The 21,105-nt window shown below is 37.6% G+C and overlaps 3 protein-coding genes across 4 annotated transcripts; 2 read left to right on the forward strand and 1 right to left on the reverse strand.

The window, feature by feature from the left end:
• Positions 1 to 3,254: 3,254 nt before the first annotated feature.
• Positions 3,255 to 11,004, reverse strand: LOC147513356 (putative potassium transporter 2). 2 transcript variants are annotated; one of them, XM_086596393.1, is made up of 9 exons: positions 10,661 to 11,004; positions 9,755 to 9,998; positions 9,432 to 9,680; positions 9,233 to 9,283; positions 8,012 to 8,272; positions 7,876 to 7,928; positions 6,843 to 6,957; positions 5,361 to 5,615; positions 3,255 to 4,562 (listed from the first exon to the last, which is right to left on the reverse strand). In XM_086596393.1, the coding sequence occupies exons 1-9, from the start codon at positions 10,661 to 10,663 to the stop codon at positions 3,478 to 3,480; spliced, it is 2,316 nt and encodes a 771-aa protein (XP_086452519.1). In that variant the 5' UTR covers positions 10,664 to 11,004; the 3' UTR covers positions 3,255 to 3,477. The 2 variants fall into 2 exon arrangements, with proteins under 2 accessions (XP_086452519.1, XP_086452520.1); XM_086596394.1 differs by lacking the exon at positions 10,661 to 11,004 and having other exon boundaries at positions 9,755 to 9,933.
• A 1,217-nt stretch (positions 11,005 to 12,221) lies between these two features.
• Positions 12,222 to 15,959, forward strand: LOC147513357 (DET1- and DDB1-associated protein 1-like). The gene is made up of 4 exons (XM_086596396.1): positions 12,222 to 12,462; positions 14,632 to 14,692; positions 15,396 to 15,457; positions 15,558 to 15,959. Exons 1-4 carry the CDS (start codon positions 12,379 to 12,381, stop codon positions 15,645 to 15,647), a joined length of 297 nt encoding a protein of 98 aa, XP_086452522.1. The 5' UTR covers positions 12,222 to 12,378; the 3' UTR covers positions 15,648 to 15,959.
• Positions 15,960 to 16,394: 435 nt separating this feature from the next.
• Positions 16,395 to 18,126, forward strand: LOC147513358 (transcription initiation factor TFIID subunit 8-like). The gene is given in 3 exon segments (XM_086596395.1): positions 16,395 to 16,536; positions 16,630 to 17,169; positions 17,172 to 18,126. Coding segments are annotated over 2 exon segments (1,158 nt in total). The 5' UTR covers positions 16,395 to 16,536; positions 16,630 to 16,727; the 3' UTR covers positions 17,888 to 18,126.
• The last annotated feature ends 2,979 nt before the right edge of the window (positions 18,127 to 21,105 follow it).

The following is a 21,105-nucleotide window of genomic DNA, read 5'->3' on the forward strand; positions in this document are numbered from 1 at the left end:
CAATTGAAAGTACATAATGTTGTGAATACATAGGATTTGGAATTGCACAAATCTATTAAGAAACGAATGAGTAATTTGTCTCCCAAATCATCCCACTTGAGATGAAATGATAGAGAAATGGGTGTGAAAAACACTTAGTCCCACATGGAAAGAAAACCAAAGAGTTATTGAGTTTATAAGGCCTAGTTGAGGCTACTTGGGTTGGCCCCCAAAGACTACCACTAATTTTCCATAGAGATGGAACAGAAGCAAACTCAACAAAAAACACACACGCGCCACTGCCGTCGAATTTTTAATACCTGGGCTAGAATTGTTTGGTAAAAAAAATTGGTGTTTTTCATGTCTCACTATTAAACTCTAAACACCCAACACACTCCCATTATCAGTTTCGAATGGAGTGGCCGAGTAGGGAGTGATTTTTTTGCTCCCAGTGCAGTTTGGTCCAAGTGCTCCAAGCAGGGGCTTGCATACACAACCACGTGGTGAACAAAATCAAGGGTGACAGCATGCCAAAGACACCACCATATTCATGGGGGCAATCAGTAATAATTCTCAAAATGGGGGGTTATCTTAAAAGGAGGGTCTACTTTTGGAGTGTTAAGTCAAAAAACCCCTTAATCATTACGGACAGTCACCATAATTACAGAGTACTCACCATCGTTACACTCTATGCCAGACAAGCCTGAACACCTACGGCTACTACCCACGTGCCTCTTGTGGAAGCATGCCACTCATCTTGACCACACATCAGTACTCATTAGTACACGTGTCGTATCCAATGTACAATTTCAATATCTATAAAAGTTATCCCAAAAACTACGTGTGGTTTAATTCCAGCCTGATTATTGATTCCAATCTGAGTTATTACCTCAGACTTCACTACCACTTCAAATACACGTACTGGATATGTATGCATCTCCATCCTTATGAAGAGCATCCATTAACAACAACCAACACCATCCCATTTTCTCATCCTAACTCAAGAGAAATTTTGATTTAATATAATGTCCTAATAGTCTTTCAGTATAACTTTAGACATTTACAATATCCAATTAAAGTCTTAATCTTCTAATTTGCATCACCTAATTTAGCCATTCTTCACCACATACTAAGTTAATAAATCCAACAATACCACACTTTAACAGATCAAACCCAAGGAGAAGATAAACTTTTAAGAGAATTCTAATATGTTGTTTTTTTTTTACGTTATTTCCATTTTTACACGCTTATTGGAGAAGAAGAAAGAGGCATTGAAAGAAATATCGGTTATTTCTTTTAATTTGTTAGTGGTAGTGAGGGGCAAAACTAGGGGGCTATTTGTTTTTTTGGGTTAAGCTATAAGAGGGTCTTATAAGACCATGTGTTATAAGAGGGTCTTATAAGATGGTCTTATAAAGTGGTTTGTTTTTAATTTTAAGTTCCTCTTATAAGCACTTTTAAAAATAGAAAAAACAAATACATGACATCTTATAGATGGTTATTTGACAAATATAACCCTACTTTACATCACATTTAACTTGAATATATTAATTTGAAATAAACGTATAGTTTGATTTTCGGTTTCAAATCAATTTTGATAATTAGAATATCGATTTTAGGAAACTACCTTAATTGGCGGTGGTAGTGGTAGTGGTCTTAATAACACGGTGGTGGTGGTAGAAGTGGTGATGATATTGGTTTTAATAGCACGGTGATGGTGGTGGTAGTAGAAGTGGTGGATGTCTTAATAAAGACGGTGGTAGTGGTGGTGATAGTCTTAATAAATGCGGTGGTAGTAGTAGTAGAAGTGATGATATTGGTCTTAATAATACGGTTGGTAGTGGTGGTGGTGGTGATTTTAATAAAGATGGGTGGTGGTGATAGTCTTAATAAGATGCGATGATAGTGGTGATGGAGGTAATGATGGTGGTGGTGATGGTGGTGGTAGTGGTGGTGGTGGTGGTGGTGGTGGTGGCGGCAGTGGTGGTGGTGGTGGTGGTAGTGGCGGCAGTGGTGGCTAGGGTAATAGAGTTATTTGGAAAATAAGATAATGAAAAGGGAAGAAGAGAGAAATGAGACTAAAGGTATATAGACGGGGGTGTTTGAGTCATTTTTCAAGTTATAAGACTTATAGAATTGAAGTAGATCTAATTTTGGTACTTATAGAATTGGAGCCTCTTATAAGACATTTCTAGTAGAATGCCTCTTATAAGAGGCCAAAAACAAATAAAAAAAATGTCCAAAATCACTGGGCCACATCTTATAAGAGGTTATAAGCCCTCAAGGTCTTATAAGAGGCAAAAACAAATGACCCTAGAAGTCACTATGGTTGGTATTTTGGCAACTGTCATACTTTATTTGTTAACCACGTGGCTGCTATGCCATGCCTCCTTGGAGGGCTTGGACCAAACTTCGCTGGGACTCTCGGAGCAAAAAATCACTAGCCGAGTAGGCACAAATAAACAGTAGGACAGACTGCTATTTTATTTCTTTAAAATTTAAAAGATAATTAGCAAAACACATATAAGAGCAGATAGTATCACATGTTTGAAGATGAATTCGAGGTAAGTATTTGTAAATTTTGACCAACTCTAGGTGGAGCCAAATAACAACCGCAAATTTAGAGTATGACCTATCACTCGTGACATTACTGTTGCGCGACACTCCCAATGTCATCCCAAATTGAAAAAAGTAAAAAAAAAAAAAAACTCACATGATATTCCCACTATCACACCAAATTAAAAAGTTAAAAAAAAAATTATGCAACATTGGCAATAGCACGCGAACACTAACACTGTCGTGCTGCATTCCCATTCAAAATCGTAAACTTACATCCACAGATACATCTAAAATTCTAAACTAATGATACCTCCACATTTACCTCTACCTAAAAATAGTTTTTCGTGAAATTTCAAATTGTGGAGGCAAATTTGCATGTAATACTTCCACCTAAGTTGAAAAAAAGTTAAAAAAAAACAACTCACACAACATTCCTACTATCATGCTAAATTGAAAAAGTTAAAAAAAAAAAAAAACATCCACGCGACATTGGCAATAGCATGCAACACTAACACTGTCGTGCCACATCCCCAAAACCATCCAAAACCATAAATTTACATCCACAGATGCAGCTAGACTGGTAATACCTCCACATTTGCCTCCACTTAGAGATAGTTTTTTGCGGAAATTCCGAATTGTGGAGGCAAATTTGCAGGTGATAGTGCCACCTATAGATGCTCTAACTATATAACTAAAAGGATAACTAAATTACACAGTTAGAAAGGCACTGATTATCTATATTAAAAAAAGAAATCTTTGATTGGCAAGTTCTTTTCAGCCTCATTATGCCTGTGACTGTGAGCCTGTCAGCATAAATTAATGCATGTCTGCGCTCCGCTCTCAAATCATTGATACTTTACAATTTTACATCAGCCTTGAAAGAGAAATCACATTCAATTTGGATTTCGAACAAGATTGTGGTAAGAAAACTGGATATATCTATACGTAGTAGACCATGCCTACCTCGATGAGGCTAATGTGTGGAATGTTCAAGGACACTGCTGGGCGCCGACAGTTCTTCCGAAGGAAAGAGTAAGCCACATCAATTGCAAACTTCTTTAAAAATGAAGAATTCCTCCTAGCTTTTATATAAGAGTGGCCCATCACATATGCGACCCCCGCTTGCTTAGCTTCCACAAGCTCCTGGAGCTCCTCCTTCACTTCACGATCGAGATCATCTGCATCAGGTATCTCAAATTGGATGCGTCGCCTCTGGCTTCCTGATTCTTGCTCATACAAGGACTGCAAGTTTTGCAATGTATCCGACTTACTGCTCCTTACGCTGCTGGTTTCCCCGTTGCCTTCATTTGTATCACTGCATTCTGATGTCACCAGCATTGTTCTAAATCTACCAGAATTTTGTACAACAGCCATCCGACCATCTACTGATCCATCAAAGGAATCAGAACCCTCAGCTTCCATCTGGATGAATTCTGCTATGCTCATCACAAGGTTATTTTCAAAGGTTTCGTCATCTCTAGGAACATCTTTGTAGCCATATCGAATTATGCACCGGTACATCCTATACGTTTTGGGGCCAACACGGCCTACAAGGTAGCGTTCATCTGAGGGTACAAAGGGCACAGGAACAGATTTCACACAAACAAACACGAGCACCTGGTGAAAAGCTGGGAGATTGGTAACAAAGTGAGAGAAGATGGATGGAACTCCAGTGACTAGCTCTGAGTAGATGAGACCAATTCCAGGGACCCTAACGATTCCCAGGCTGGGGCCTAGTGTGAGAATCCATTTCATGGAAACTTTGTTTTGTAGGTCAAACAAGTACTTCCGCCGGGTACCATAATGCCAAATGTACATAACAATCATGAAAAAGGCAGAGAGTACTAGTGGAACCCACCCTCCTTGAGGGACTTTCATATAAGAAGATGAAAGATAAACAGCTTCAATCGATCCAAAGAATATAAGAAAACTTAAGCCAAATAAAACGTGCCTATGCCAAACAAATATGATAACTAGCGTCATCAACCATGTAGTCACATACATCACGGTCATGCATGCAATGCCTGAAATCGAGAAATACTGTATTCAGCACTCAACACAAGGCTAGAAATACCATGTCTTACAACCTATAACTTTATATTATTTAATATCTACAGATGAAAATTGTAAATCAGAACTTTCAGACATGCACATTGTGTTCGGCAATGGCGCATATCCGCCATTCAGGAGTTACAGATGAAAAAAAAAGGGCACCAATTTCATTAAAAAAAAGTGTTTCACCTTGGACATTTCATGGACAGGTAAAGCCTACCAATTAAGAAAGAAACATCTTCTGTACACATTAGGCACATTCGTCAATGGATTTTGTGCAGATTATTAACAGAAGTACATTCTGTTTCTTTTAATAGGGGAATGGGGTAAAAGTCTGGCCTAAGAGTCTGGACATTTGGAGTGAGGAAACAACTCCAGAGTCTTTACCAACTAAGCTAGCTGACACTTGCAAACTAATATAGCTACATATTATACATTTATACAGTATGCCCTATATTTAAATATATTCCATTAATTCGTACTTGTTTTTAATAATATTATGATACATCCAAGAGTGTGATGCAATATACAGATGGTCATGATGGTGTGCATGTGACACACCAACTTGACCGTCCATCAGCCGCACTCAAAAGATTGATATCACGTTCTTTGTTATGCCACGGTCAAAGTTCAATACTGTTCAAGTTCATCAAGCAAAATGAGCCATACTAGTTATGCATGTCACATGCAGCAAAATGACCCAAACAACGTCAGAACAAAAATTAGATATTTAAATAAACAATTAGCAACAATTACAAAATGCAACTCACCATAAGCATTTCCTATAATGGTTGTGTCCTGGAAACCAATTGTTATAGCCAAACACAGTACCATTAGGATCCAATTTATCTCTGGAATGTAAATCTGCCCATATATCCACCTCGACGTGTGCACAACTTTAACTCGTGGGAAACAACCTAAAGCATGGCACTGTTTGATAATTGAGAATGTTGCGGAGATGACAGCCTGACTACCGACTATTGCAGCAAGAGTTGCCACTACAAAAACTGGCCAAAAAACAGGTTCTACAAAAGGAGGGAAAAAACAGTTATAAACAAGAAATTAAGTGAAGAAAAGTAAACGATGTAAGTTTACTGTCTGTGTGTACTTGTTTTCAGTTCCATGCATTTTGGTCCACTAGGTAAGCCATCTAGAATATGGATCAAATGTGTAGAGTAGCATACAAATATATAGTAGGGAATAACTAAAGGAAAAACAAAACCATCTATGAGTCAAGACAACTAGATGATGCAAGTTTGTTGTGTGTAAATGTAATGCACTGCTTTTCAGTTTCACGAAATTTATCCGCAATGGGAGAACCATGCAGACTCTAACAAATGAGTGGACTAGCACATGAAAATGGCAGGGAACAAAAGAACAGGTCTAGTCCAAGAAGTTCCGCTAGGGAAAGGATTTGTCCGAATTGCGATCCTAAACATCAAGACATCAACTGCATTCAAGAAAACTCATAACTCTTTCAACATTAAAAAAGTAGATACTTAGTGTTCAGGAGCCTCCAGTAGCTAAATTCCAAATTGTAGCCTAGGCGTTGCAACCAGAAGACACTCTAACAAGGTGAATCAAGGCAGAGTAACGGGGATCCCAAAAGTAAGATATATTATGGGCCTACAAAATGCACTAGCCATTGTGCCACTGCACAGTCGGACTGGGGATATCTAGTTATCCTTCAATCATGATTGTCTCCAGCCTACGCACAAACTTTTGCTACCTTCTACAACTGTAAGAACAGTAACTTTGCTTGTCTCTATGAGTGTTATGAAAACGAAGAACCAACTCAGCATCTCTTTAGAGAGACGGCCCATTCATTATTAAATTTTGGAGATGGATTTTTATATATACAGTTGGTTATGCCAAGACCCTGCTGAATGTTCTTTCTAGTCGGAAGTGTCCTAAGCTCTCAACGGTTGAAAAATCACCTTTGATGCGATATGTTGGGGATGAGGATGGAGGGGAACAATATAATCTTCAAAGGTAGAGTGGAGTCTTTAGAGCATATTCTCTGTAAAATGAAGTCCTAAATTTCCAATGTTAGGAATTGGATTGATTCATCTTATGATGAAGGACATGAGAAATGATGATATCAAGACGAGAAGGGAAGATGTCGTTTGTGCAGCACCCTGATCTAATCTGTGTTTTCTAGGTTGAGTAGTTTTCTTTATCACATTCTTGATAAAAAAAAATGTTGTTCTACAGGGCAAAAAGAAAAACGTTCTCATGAAAATCAAACTTACTGGGAATAGATGCATAGAAGCTTATAGGTATGGCAACAAAGTTCTTCGTAATAAATGCAGCTTGTCCCATGTATTGAAGGACTAAGCAAGGGTAAACAATGAAAGAATATGCAACCTGCACAAGAGACACTGTAAAAATTACTAGTTAAACTAATGTCACATGTGAAATCTTTTTAGACAGAAAAGCTGATAAAGTTGTTGAGTACCATAAAGAACTACAGCTGCAGTTTTACTTTAACCTTTTTAACATAGATCATATAACTACGCATCCTAACCTCTCCTTTTTTTACTTTTCATTTGGCTTGGCGTTGCATCCTCACTTAAGTCATAAACGTACAATGAGTGCAATTTGGTATGGGCATTCCAATCTAAGGGTGTGAAAGAGTGTCTATAGAATAGACAATCATTCTTTCATATTGATTTTACGAATCTTCTTTACTGACCATTCAAAAATAGGTATAGTGCTTATGAGTAGTTATAAAACCATGGTAGAAGTCATCCTTCAAAACCGCAAGCAAGGAGAGGGTGCACAAGTGTTTATCCAAACTATTTGTAAGGTACCTAGGCGACGTGGGACTGTTAACAATTAGTATCATCACAAGACTCAACTTATGGTTAACAAAAAACAATAAATACGTTATATAGATAAACTGGAACTATTTAAGAACGTGGTACAGAAAATAACCACACCACACACCGGTTTTCAAAACAAAAATTGCTATGCAAGTCTACCTATCATATACATGGTGAAACTTGTGATAGGAATGGAGTATTTGGTTGACAAGGTTAGTGTCTCTCGCACTACTCATTATGAACAGAGATATACGCGTCCATGTCATTGCTATGTAGAACAACGTAACGACAAGATCCTATGGCTTCACAGGTCTAACACTAAAATAATATAAAACACGAATCTTCATAAAACCAATTAGCCAACTGAACATCGCTTTCCTCATGTGAATACATGTAAGGAAATTGACAAAACAACCTAAAAAACATGAATCAGAATTTGGTAAATCATAGCTTCACATACCCTTATGGATGGACATGTGAAATGACCAAGGTCAGCAAACATAGCTTCAGTGCCTGCGGATAACAGAAATCTCAATATAAGGTCAATCAGGATTCTAAAACAGAACCACCATGAGAGATCCAGATTACAAAGTCACCTGTGATACAGAGAAGTATTCCACCAAGAGAAATCCAACCGTCTTTTCCCGTTTCCCTAAAGAATTTGTAAATATAATATGGAGAAATAGCTTGGTATATTCTTGGGTTCCAAACAATAATGTTGTAGACACCGATGCCAGCAATACATAGTAGCCATATGATAACAATGGGTGCAAAAACAATAGACACCTTATGTGTACCAATATGCTGCAAAGCAAAGAGGCCAACCAACACAATGCAGGCGATAACAACAACCACACCTGTGCATCAATTGAAAACGTACTTCATGTGTTTGACCGGGATAGCAGTGGTAAAAGAGTAAGAGCTTCATAAAGAAAAGATGAACATGATATTACCCAACACTCACGCACAACAAACACAAACACACGCACACACACACACACACACACACACACACACACACACACACACACACACACGGGGATGCCTCCAAACTCACGCCCCTGGTCGCACTCCAATTTTTTATATGCATATAAATTTGGTATTCATTAGTGGCCTCATGTCAAGGGTTCATCCGATATTTCCAAAAATACCAATTTTCAAAAAATGACAAAAAATAAGATGAGCTTAAAGGTGCAATTATTATCTATCAGCCACAGACATAATCCCAGACCTTTGCACTTCTGGAAATGAGTCCATGAGACATAATATTTGCTCAGGATATTAATTTTACCAGGTCATTATCATACCTAGATGCTATAAAACAAGAATGTGTAATTCTGTAAGAAATTCACACATTGACGCATTAAAGTAGAATTTCTGATTCCTTTCAAAGGTTCATGTCATAGACTGCGCATCTGTCTTTGCTACATAGCGTATATGCTTCCTCACAAAATGACGGGACTTTTAAATCTAACCAATTTTCTTTTCATTTATGTGGTCCATTTCCAAATCAACACAGAGGCACATGATCCCAAAGCCTTAGATTATCTTGTAGATTGCAAGACTTAGATTTTTTTCATTTCATGAAAACCACATCTTATTTACTAAATATATGTGTGTAATTTTTTAATTTTATCACTCTATCCTGAATTTCTGATACTGCAGGGATGCAGCATGTGGACAAATACTTGCAAGTTAAGATAATCACTGGACAGTGGACACAGAGAATAGTCCTAATGTTCTTTGAAATTTAACATATTAAACTTTTTGACATAATGAAGAGTTTTGTCAACTGCAATAATCACAACTTATCTTACCATCACTTAGGTTTTTTGCGCGAACTTGCAACCCCGAAATGGATGACAGAACTACAAAAGGACCAAACTACTAGATTTAGTGCAAATAATATATCAATAATGAATTTGCAAGAAACTGGCAAAAATAAATAAAAGCAACCGCACACTTATTTTAATCTCTATCAGAAAAAAGTATAACTTGAGTATACATCAATCTTACCAGAAATTGCAGGAGTGAGAACACCGTCACCTATCACCATACAAGCGCCAAACAAAACTATAAGAAGCAAGCCAGTTCTCAGCCTCTTATGCTTCTCCAAAAATCTTCTTAATTGAGAAGCATCTGAGTTCCTAGACAAGTGTTGCTTATTATAATACGTGGAAAGCTCTTCATCTGCTGCCTGCTGATTAGGGAGCAAACCAAGCTTTGCATGTCTACATATGAGTGAGTATAAAGCAAACACCCCGCCTGTTTACACTCTAAAAAATTAAGCAAAATCCATGGAAGAGAAAGAGAGAGATAGAGAAAGAAACAGTCCTCACCTTCACCATTATCATCTGCGCTCAGCACAATGAAGACATACTTCAACAATGGAATCAGTGTGAAAGTCCAAAAAAGCAACGAAAAAATCCCAAAAACTGTATCTTCAGTTTGATAATGTCGCAACCTCCCAGAAAATGTACTTTTAAATACATAGAGCGGAGTTGTGCTTATGTCACCATAGACTACACCAAAACTTTGATATGCTAGAAGCAAGACCTGTTTATAGTCGCTCTTCCATTGAACCTGCTTGCAAAAAGATAGACACTTATTTGTTAACACCAATTTTTCAACTAGTTTTAAGGTTCTTAAATATTTTTCCTAGACAACCCGAAGAATTTACTTAATGCCGACAAAAATAAAATAAAATAAGCAAGCATTACTTTATCATCAAGGACATTTGCAATATTGTAGGAGCAAGTCCAAAAACTAATAAGCTAAGCAAAGTCGACAAAGATGGTTGGGACACAAATAGCATACGCCAATTACAGCATAAGTGATGTAATTGAAAGATATGGTTCTGGTTCGGACTAAATGAATATGAACAGTTAAGCAAACCATTAGTGACAAAGGATACTCTCTTGATTTCTTTTTCCCCATAGATAACCTTAACTTATTGGTTCTACGGATAACGCCCAAGAAGAGAGATCTTGCTAAAGTTCAATCCCCACATCGACTTGAATTTCTGTGAAAACTCGTATTCTAAAGACTAAAGTTAAAAATGCTTCTGAATCCACCAGTGATAGTTTTATGAGCAAATTTAATCTTGTATAGTCTACATGCCTTGTTATTCATGATTGATTAATTAGCATGTATCAATCTGAATCTTATAGCTAACGATAATGGTGATAGAATATAACAAGGCAGAATGTACAATGCCATAGAGGGAAATTAAAAGGAAAACTTACCATGTTTACAAAAGGGAATGAGGCTCTATTTTTTTCTGCAAAAACGAGAGAAGAAAGAGAAAAAAAGGCGGATTATTTGGAGGAGAAAATAGGAGATTGCTCCCAGTGTTCCAACAACAGCTACTCAGATGACACGTGGTTAACAACTTTGCCTCCCCCATTTTCCCTCTCCAACAAAACTCCGATCAGTGTTCTTTTTTCTGCTATTTTCAAGTGGTCCACGTGTCCAGATGTTACTATATATGTGCCCGGGCTTGGGCCTTTTAGGCAAGGAACTCTCATTCTTTTCTACGTACTTCAACGTTATCATTGTTGATTTGCTTGTTATAGGTTTCGGAAACCCTAGATAGAATGCACAGTGAAGGAGTTTATATAGAGCAATCAATAGGGAAGCTTAGGTTTTACGCACAGAGGTCTTTTCCGTGTATGGACCGTGTAGCATGAATATCACGTCGTCACGCACAATAGGGGCGGCTTTTAATGGGTTTTGATAATCCGATAACCGAACCAAATAAATAAAAAATGGTTTGGGTTTTGGTAATTTGGTTTGCCCTCCCCAATTTAACCTATCAAATATTGGTTTGGTTTTGGATTTGTCTTCACCGAACCAATAAGAACCAATAAGATGGTATTTTAGTAATATTTACTAGTATATTGCTATGCATTGGGGGCATGAGCGGAGAGAGAGGAGTGGAGAGAGAGAGATTGAGATTGGGGGCATGAGCGGAGAGAGAGGAGTGGAGAGAGAGAGATTGAGAGGGCGTGGAGAAGGAGAGGGACAAATAGAAAAGATGAAGAATGAGGACATATATAAACCAACTAAATGATTTCTTGTCCACATACTCTCCCTTGGCCTAGAACGTTTGCTCCGCTCACTTGTGGGAGTGAGAGAGAGAGTGCGGCTTTGGGTGGGTGAAGAATAAAGAGAAAGAGATATGGGTTCTGGCGGAGAGAAATTTTTTAGAGAAAAGAATATGATAATAGAAAATAAAGACAGACAAAAACCTACCAAATAGAATTTTGGGCCACATGCCCCCACCCCTCAACCTAGATCGTTCGTTCCGCTTAACTTGATAATTAATTTTGAATATTTGTATTAATTATGTGGTCAAAATGAATTGATTTAATTTAGAATTTAATTGATTTTATAGTTTTTGATTTGGGTCGGTTTCAGTTTGCAATATATTTTATCAGTTCGGTTGGTTTCAGATGAAATATAATCAAATGAACGTAACGAACGTTTTGGGGCGAGGGGGAGGTATGTGGACAAAATATCAATTAGTTGGTTTCTGTTTGTCCTCATTCCTCATCTCTTATCTTCATTTCTCTTCCTCTCTCTCTATCCACGCCTTCTCAATCTCTCTCTCTCCCTCTCCACTCACGCCCCTATACAGTATACTATAGTATTATCAATTTTGGTTTGGTTTGGTTTTGGGTTATCAATTTTCTTATCGGTTCCCAACCCGATCCATTGACAACCCTACGGAGAGCTTGTATCATGTGCTGCTGGACACGTGATTTTAGGAAACAATATAAGTGGGCCCAGTTATACAATTCGGTCCCAAATAACAATGATATAACAAAGGCATTTTCGGACAGACAGAAACAGAAACAGAAATAAAAGTAGAAACGAAACGCAAATAATGGTCGCTGCGTAACAGGGCTTTCCTGCTTGTCTTAAAAATAAGGAGAGAGCAGCAGTTGAATCAGAGGAGGAGATGGGTTCTCAGTTTGGGGACTGGCCTTCTTTTAATCCGCACAACTTCAGCCAACTTCGACCTTCTGATCCCCTCATTCCTTCTGTAAGTTTCACAAAACACACTCTATATTTTATTACACTACACTCGTCTTCTTTCTTTTTGTGCATGATCAAACCATCCAACAAGGAATTTTTTGTTTTACTACCTTCAAACACACAATTCATCTGAATCACATGCTTTATAAGTATTTTAAATTGCAAGATTTAAACAAGCATCTTGTGAAGATCCAAACAGAAAGCCAAGTGTATGCCACTTGTCCCATTACTTACCCCATCGAACAGCCGAACAGGAAAGCATGGGAAAAGAAAAGGAAACACGTAAATCAATGTTATACTACAAATGAGTACTAATAACTGAGGATAGTCTCTTGTACAGAAAAATCGAGTTACCGATTTTATTAAATTGGATTAGACAAGTTATACCTCTGTCATTTTAATTTTTCTAATTTGACTTGCCAATTAGTATTGCTTAAATAATACATATATTGTCTTAGTTGAATGAATATGTAAAAGGAGATGAATCGGTGGACTCCATAACTTGACTAAAAAGTCTAGAAGAAAAGAGAATTTAGTCCTAATACAAAATGAATTGAGTAGGATAGGGGAATAAGAGTTAAGCAACAGGATTAGTTGGACATTAGCATATTTCTTGTTCACCAATTTAATAGTAGAAGTTGGCGCTCCCTCATGCCTTTATTGTTTCAATTTTGTTTTGTATGACGGCACCACATCACTGATCTCATGGATCGTGTATACCCTTACAAGCAAGTATTGTGCTTGAAGAGAAGAAAGGGGAAGTGGGTGCAAGCATTATTATGATTCTATTTGGCTGTGCAATGCCTGCCAACGCAGATCAATTGTAAAAGTGAACTGTTTTTACGAGAGAGCATAAGACCATCATCGCATTTTGAAAATATTAGTTCATGGTCTGAGATGTTTTGTCTCCAAAAGGTGAGCGTTATGAAGCGCTATCGAGATTAAGCCTAGTTTCAAATAACAATAATAACTATAAGATGCTTGATTATTAAAAAATGAGTTTTGAGAAGGACACAGGTGTTACATAAGGACTGCTTCTGTTCAGTTTTGAGAAGGATATAGGCCCTCAATGTTGACACGAACAAGTACTCCCATTATTTTATTCCATTGCTTGAACACATTGTAACACTCCTTGCTCTTCTCTACATACAAATTCCACCCATTGCCTTCAAAATTTTGCACAGAACAAGAAGAGGTCGATCACAAGTGAACATAAAACAAGAAATGATCTCCACACGAAGAAGTCGATCACAAGCAAATACACAACAAGAAATGATCTCCACACGAAGAGGTTGATCACAATGGAGTTAATGAAAACTTGTGCATTTAAGAGATCTCCCACTTTTTCTCAAGGATGGAGAGGGGGGGGGGGTCCTAAGTTTAAGGTTTGGAGGCCAAGAGCTAATTTGTTTAAATGCCGCCAGAACGCAATTGCGCCAAAAGGATTCCTCTTGGCGAAGCGACATACCTTTTGGCGGTTTTAGTAAACAAATTCTGACAAGACGAGAATCTTGTGTTAGAGGTTGTCTGCTTAGTGAGCTCTTGCCAGCTGGCTCACTAACCGACCTCTAGCACCACATCTCACCCTTCCCCCTCCAAGCCTAAGTCCTGGCTCCTCCTCCATTTTAGTGATTTGAGCATTCCACCTCAGCATAACAAAAGACCTTGTCCACACCTTGATTACATTTATACCTTTTGCTCCGAGAGAACCTAATTTCAGTCCTCACCGTGAAGACAAGTCTGCAAACATTTCTAAACCTCTTGAGGGAGTATGTGAAGGGTTTGACCTGATGCCTATGTCCTACTTTGCAGTTTTTTTGTGCCAGCTTATGTGCTTGTCATCTATCTTTTTTTGTATTCTGTTTCTTTTCATGCTCATTAATCAGCTTTCTTGTCCTAAGTTAGATTTGTTTTGTTCTGCCAATTGAATTTCTAATTGATGATCTCTCCTTTTTTTTCCCCATTTTATGTTTGTAGTGTTATTCTGTGAAATTTTATTTGACAATTGATTGAGTCCTTAGGACAAGTCTTTCAAAAATTGTTGATTGGATATGACCTTGATACAGTTACTTTGATCAAGTTGGTTTTTGTACTGCTGCGCTTAATTTATAGATAATATATCTTGTTTTGTGCTTTTGTTTAATGGTGACCTTAGCTTATTACTCTGTTTTTTCAGGAATTAACTGCTGCGACCTACCATCCTACTCATGATCGAACTTCTGCACCACCAGATCAAGGTAATAATGTCGCTGCTGGCATTCTAGTTCTACTTTATGTTTTTGGTAATTCGTAATATGTAATTACATGTTTTTTCCCTGTTTAATAGGTAGCTAGCACCATTAACTATATGATATGTAATTTGGTTTTGTGACTATGGAACTTACAATTGAAAATGCTAGTGCGAGTTGGATGTGAACTTGAGGTGATTGGTTCAGTAAGTAAAGTTCCATAGCAATATGGATTCTCGTAGTCTTGTAGACACACAGCGTGGTTGTTATGAGCTTGAGATGTTCGAGGATGGTCATTAAGAACTACTCACTTGATGTTGCTTTAGTAATGGTCTAGGTTTACCTGTGAAAAGTTAATGAAAATGTACAAACAGCAGATATGTTCATCTGGAGCGTCTGAAGAAGGATTTTTTTTTTATATACAGAACATACTAATAGCATGAGAGTGATAGGCTATGGCTAAATTTGTTGCACCAATATTACAAACAGAAAGGAGATGCTTATGCAACTCTGCCTACTACGTCTGGTATTTATCGTTCTTTAGTTGAAGAGTTTGGACCGTGGTATAGCATTAGTATTACGGCATAGAAGGAAGGATTCTGGCTATAACGAATTAACATCTAATTTTCCAATCTTCTCTCGCTATCAATAGTTACTGGAAGATTTATGTAGCAGAGTGCGTCTACCTAACAGTTTTATGTTCTCTTGGCAGTAATAGCAACTGAAGCCACAAATATTCTTTTGAGGAAGTTCTATCAACATGCTGAAGATAAGGTATGCTTTCTCTGCCTTTTGGGGATTGTCAAATTAATGCTCTGCCCACATTCCCTTTTTCATTTCTCTCTCCTTTACACGGGCTTTTGTTGTATTTCAGTTCCGGCCAAAGCGTTCTGCCTCTGAAAATCTGACTCCAGGTCATGGGCGCAAGCAGCCAAGGGGTTCTCCCAAAGATGCTATCAGTTAAAACATATTTTTCACAAGGTGGACTTTAAAGAATGGTCATGAAATCTTTAGTACGTACAGTGTAATGTGTGACCCTGTGTGATGACTGAGACCTGAGGCCAGGTATCTTGGTGTATGATGTTTAGCCAGACACAGATAAAACTTTGGCCAAATGTGTATGGAGTAAATACAGGTTTCAATCAGAAACCATGAGATTATATCTGGTCTGTGCTGTATATGGCTGATAATGGTTCTGTCTTTCTGCAAAGTAGCAGCATCTGAAATCGTTCATGGATGATGAAGTATGAACTTAAACATTATGTTTTTGTGTTCACTGTTTTCTTCAGATTTAGGTAATGAACAATTAGAATGCTTGGTCTTCACATAATAGCCTAATAGTAGAAGTTCATTTAGAGGTACGGTTAGGTAACCATTTTCAAGAGATCTCTGTCTAACTATATCTTGGACTGGACTGCACTGCACTAATCGGAATCAAGGAAACCAAATTTGAAACCGGGTCAGGAGCGTAGTTGGGCCTTCGTAACCCGACCGGCCCATTGAACACCTACTATTCTCCAACCAATAGAGACATGCCACATCATAAAAAAAAAAACGAAAACGTGAGATACACGGTAACTAATGTACATACGTAAACACTTTAGCATACCTCAATAATCAAAGACTTGAGTAGTTCTATATATTTGACTCACAACAGACCACGATCCGATCTAACTCTGTTTTAATTTTTTTGTTTTTGTTTCTCTTTCCTCTTTTTCTAGGGTTTATCGAGGGTTCTTTTTTAAAACTTCAAATCCCTCCATAAATTTCAACCCAACTACTTCCCATGACGTCATTTCTTTCACTTGTACCCAAATAGTGAAGGATTACTCTCGAAATTGGAAAACTTACTGGTATGTAAAGTTTCAATTTTTATTGATTTTGTACAGATTTGAACTTGGGGTTTGCTGTTGAATATGTTTATGACTTTATGTTTGGTTGAACAGATTAATGTGAATTGTTCAGCTGGGATTTGTTGTTATGTTATGCGATGAAATTCTAACCAAGAAATGAAGATTCTTGAAACTGATATGAGGTTTTGAATATGAACAATGGAGGTGGGGAGAATGTACGAGACAACAACAGTAGTAGTAGTAATAATAATAGTAATAATAATCAAGATGGTGTTATAAGAAAGAAAGGACAAGGAAGTGGAGGTGGGAGTGGGAGTGGGAGTGATGATTATGGTAGAGCTATTACCAAGATTGCCGTCGCGCAGATATGTGAAAGTGTTGGGTTTCAATGCTTTCAGCATTCAGCACTTGAAGTTCTTTCTGAGGTTGCGGTTAGGTACCTTCGTGATTTGGGAAAGACTGCACATTTTTATGCTAATGTAGCTGGTAGATCGGATTGTAATGTGTTTGATATTGTTCAAGGTTTGGAAGATTTAGTATCGTCTCAAGGGTTTTCTGGTGCGTCGGATGTTAACCATTCGATTTCTAGTTCTGGTATGGTGAAAGAGATTATGGAATATGTTAGCTCGAAGAAGTTCCGTTTGCACGAGATGTTACCCGTTTTCCAGTTGTTAAAGATAGAAAGCCAACACCGAGTTTTCTTCAGATTGGTGAGGTACCAGATAAAGAACATATTCCAGCTTGGTTGCCTGCGTTTCCTGATCCCCACACGTATGTTCACACCCCGGTTTGGAAAGAGAGAAAGACTGATCCTCGCGCTGATAAAATAGCACAAGCAAGACAGCGGAGAAAGGAAGAACAGTCTCTGTTTAATTTACAGCGGAGGTTGGCATGCAATGGATCATCAGCATTTGCATCAGCGAATACAGTAGATGATGGGAAAGCAAAACAGGTAGTGCAGAGCAACCCATTTCTTGCTCCACCTTTGCAATCTGGGGAGAAAGAGGTCTCTCCTGTTGTTCCTCCAGCTAAGCTTTCAAAAGAACCACTTGTCAATAGTCGCAATTCTGTGCTAGATGCTTTTGCTCCTGCCATTGGAACTGCAAACACTGGGCTTTCTGATTCTAAAGATGATGATAGAATGGTTCTTCCAAACAAGCGACCTATTCTGAATTTTCAACTTGGGGTGAGCAAGAAGTCCTTAGGTTTGCCTGTGGATTTGACCCTTCAGAATAAATTGTTAGGAGAAACGACTCAGTTGATTGGGAGGGGCGATGAAAAGGATGACAAGAAAAGGAGAGCTGAGCAAATTTTAAAGGAGTCCATGGAAAACTCACGGGAACTTTCTTAGTTGTAGACTATTAGTTCATTAGATCAATTGATGAGAATTTGTATTAATTGTTAGTGATTTGGAGCAAGCAGCTGGATTTGGAGAATTGAAAGAGATTACTTGTGTGTTTCCTTTGGATAATAGTTTGACTGCTGATGGAGAGTCTTGAGTTAAAGGTATGTCAGTTTCCATTCCCATTTTAAAAAGGGCCCTTGTAGACGAACAATTCTTTTATAATCAAGTGCTCGTCTTTTCTTCCATGATCCTGTATTGTTGAATGGTTACATGGAAGTTTGCGATTCTGGGCATCATTTACTTCCTCTTTTTTTCATTTTCCATAATCAGGAAAATAGGATCTAGACAAATACAAAACTCTAAGTGAGTAGAATTGATATGTTGTACAATATTCAGTATTCTTTTCAAGTATATACCGAATAAAATTGGATAGTAGGTGCCTGATTTGTTTTGTTCACAGATTTGGAAAGACTTGTTTTGTCAATTTTCTCTGAAACTAACTTATTCCTCAAGTATGGGTTTTTTAACCTTGGAGTGATAAAACTGGTGTACTTTAATTGTTGGGAGGTGTTAGAAGCTGTAAAAACTGCTGTGCTAAGGTTAGTTAGTCGCCTCCCTAGACCGTTCGTGGAGAGTTGCCAGGAGGAGTTGTGCAAAGAATCCAAAGATATTACGTATATAAGAACCACTAAAAGACATTGTTCGGGAGAATATTGTTGCAATACCCACACAGTAATTATTTGCCAGCCAACAAGAAGCCCCTCATTATGGTTTATGCTTGCATTCTTTCTAAGCCCACATACCTCCTTGTAAGGTTGGACTTTGATTGTGAATGGCAGGAAGAGAATACCTGCTTGCTGATATCCCTTAAACACGGAGGAGCCTGGTTAAGTAGAAGGTGCATAACTCGGATTAGACCACCTTGAGGTTTATAATAATTGGATCTAGGCTCCAATTCTAACATCTGCTGTCGAGCAACGTGTTTTAACTTTTAATGATAGAAAATCAAGCTGAATGAAGTGTCTACATCTTTGCTGATTGATTTTATCTTAGTTTATTTGATTTGTTTATTTATTATTTTTGTGGGTATTTTCATTCCCGCTATTGTGCAGTCCTGTTACTCTGTTTGAAAGACAAACTTTTAACTTATCTAGGGGAAACACGCATGTATAGCTTTACCAGTTATAGTTGATCTTTTCAACAGTATTTTTTCTAATGTGCAAAATTTGATTTTTCTTTCTTGCTTATTTTTAGTTAGATTTTGCCTTTTTTGTTTACATAATTGATTAGAAAAAACCTTGCTAAATGAAACCAAGAATTCAAGAAAGATGTGATGCTCCCCTCCCTATTTGAATGGTGATGGTAGGAGTTTGTTGAAAATGACAAAAAGGTTCTACCGATCTAATAGGAAATTAGTGAAAGAGTCATAGTGGGTGTTGCTAGATTTAGTAATCATATTTTCAGCAACCATTACAGTGTGGTTCTCTATCAATTGGTGCCGAATAAGTTGGATAAAATGAAGAATTTTATGTTTGAAATGGGTCAGTGTTCCAACATATAAGTTTAAGACTAACCCTTGGCTCCAAAAATTCCAATTTTATGTTCGAAACGCATTGGATGTTTGGAAGGAGATATTTAAATCGGATGTACCTAAACCTCTACTTTATACTTTGTAGTTTCTCTTTTGTGATATTCGAGCAATTACAAAATCTAATTAACACCCAATGTCTGTCGAAAGAATTGTTTGTATTGATGGATACAGGTGTCAAGTGCTTGAATGTTAGTTACTTAAGAGATTTTTAAAGTGAAAAATACTATTTTGCAACTTTCATATGAGCTATGTTTGTAAGAGAGATCCATATTTTATTTAGTATAACTCCAGTAATGAGTATTAGAGTATTAAACACCTGTATGAGCTATGCCACCTGTCTGATATAAATATATAAAATCCTCATACTTTTTGCAACTTTCATATGAGCTATGCCACCTTGATGCTTACGCCTCTCGTCAAGAACATAAATGCTTTGTACTGGTTTTCTTTTAGTTAACTTTGCAAAAAGAAGGTTAAAAGAATGAAACTATGTCTTCTACGTCTTGCACTGTATGAGGGCTATTTTGATAAGTTTGCGTGGTTCCTCCTACACGGATGCCACGATCAACCCATTTACAAAATTCAAGCGGGTTTAACATTATGCCAGATTATATCCACGTCTCCTGGAAGTGTACAGCACAATGTTTACTAAAGAGAATATATTTCTCATTCCTGATATTAACTTTCTTGCTTATACCATAGGATGGTTTTTGGTGTTAGGCTTAGTCTACTGTTTAGATGTTAGTGTTATTTATTCAGGGTAATGTTGGGGGTTGATGGAATGTGTGGAACTGGTCTCAGGATCTGCTAAAATTGTATGTGCATGGTTAGTTACGTCTGACTATGAAACCGACGTGACAATGTTACACCTCTAAATATTGTAGTGGCTTATTTGTTGCGTTTTTAAAATGGCCTTGTCAAATCCTGTGGAGGAACTTATATGTTATATGTGATCGGGCTTGTTAAAGTGCAACTTACACTTGCAAGAAGTTTGTAATTGGAGGCAGTGTTGAACACATTGAAATCTTGCTCTGCAATAGGCCATTGGCTTCCCTTATTTCAGATCTAAGGTTCGTGTGTTATCTTTGAAATTCTGAGCTTTTGTAGGTCTGCTTTTATGTCCAGAGGCTTGCAGACTGTATCCAGTCAGATTCCATGCAAAATTCTGACGGCTAAAGGACACTGACATTGCACAAATGATTTTGGAAGCTCATCTGCAGGCTTCTGGCTTTATGTAATTCCACAGGTTGCCACCCACTGTGCACCAATATCATTTTCATATTGTGTTCCGTTCCTACACCTTACAAGACTGAGTGATCCCCCAGCTTCCAATAGCTGCAGATGATGGGATCTCATGTACATGTATAGTTGCTGCAGATGATGGGATCTCATGTACATGTATATTTGCCTGCATGACTGCAGTTTTGGTCTACTTTGTTCTAATTACAGTCTTTCTATAGAAATCTGATTCATTTTCTCAGATTCTCTTTTCAGTACAATTGTTCTAAACAACATATAATGTGTCTTTTGCTACTCGTGTCTGTCTGCACAACTGAAAGACGTGAGAGATTTTAGTAAAAAATATAAATAAAAGGGTTAACGAGTATTACCCTCCACTAGATGAGCCAATTAG

This window comes from Coptis chinensis, chromosome 3 (genome assembly GCF_015680905.1).
Source record: "Coptis chinensis isolate HL-2020 chromosome 3, ASM1568090v1, whole genome shotgun sequence".
NCBI lineage: Eukaryota > Viridiplantae > Streptophyta > Magnoliopsida > Ranunculales > Ranunculaceae > Coptis > Coptis chinensis.

Bases quoted from the DNA above. Each gene is read 5' to 3' on its own strand.
- LOC147513356 (XM_086596393.1), bottom strand. The intron at 9,284-9,431 runs GTAAGATTGATG...GTCCTTTTGTAG, and splicing joins TCTCACTCCTGCAATTTCTG to TTCTGTCATCCATTTCGGGG. The intron at 6,958-7,875 runs GTATGTGAAGCT...TCTCTTGTGCAG, and splicing joins TCACATGTCCATCCATAAGG to GTTGCATATTCTTTCATTGT.
- LOC147513357 (XM_086596396.1), top strand. From the start codon at position 12,379: ATGGGTTCTCAGTTTGGGGACTGGCCTTCTTTTAATCCGCACAACTTC. The intron at 14,693-15,395 runs GTAATAATGTCG...TTCTCTTGGCAG, and splicing joins TTCTGCACCACCAGATCAAG to TAATAGCAACTGAAGCCACA. The intron at 15,458-15,557 runs GTATGCTTTCTC...GTTGTATTTCAG, and splicing joins ATCAACATGCTGAAGATAAG to TTCCGGCCAAAGCGTTCTGC.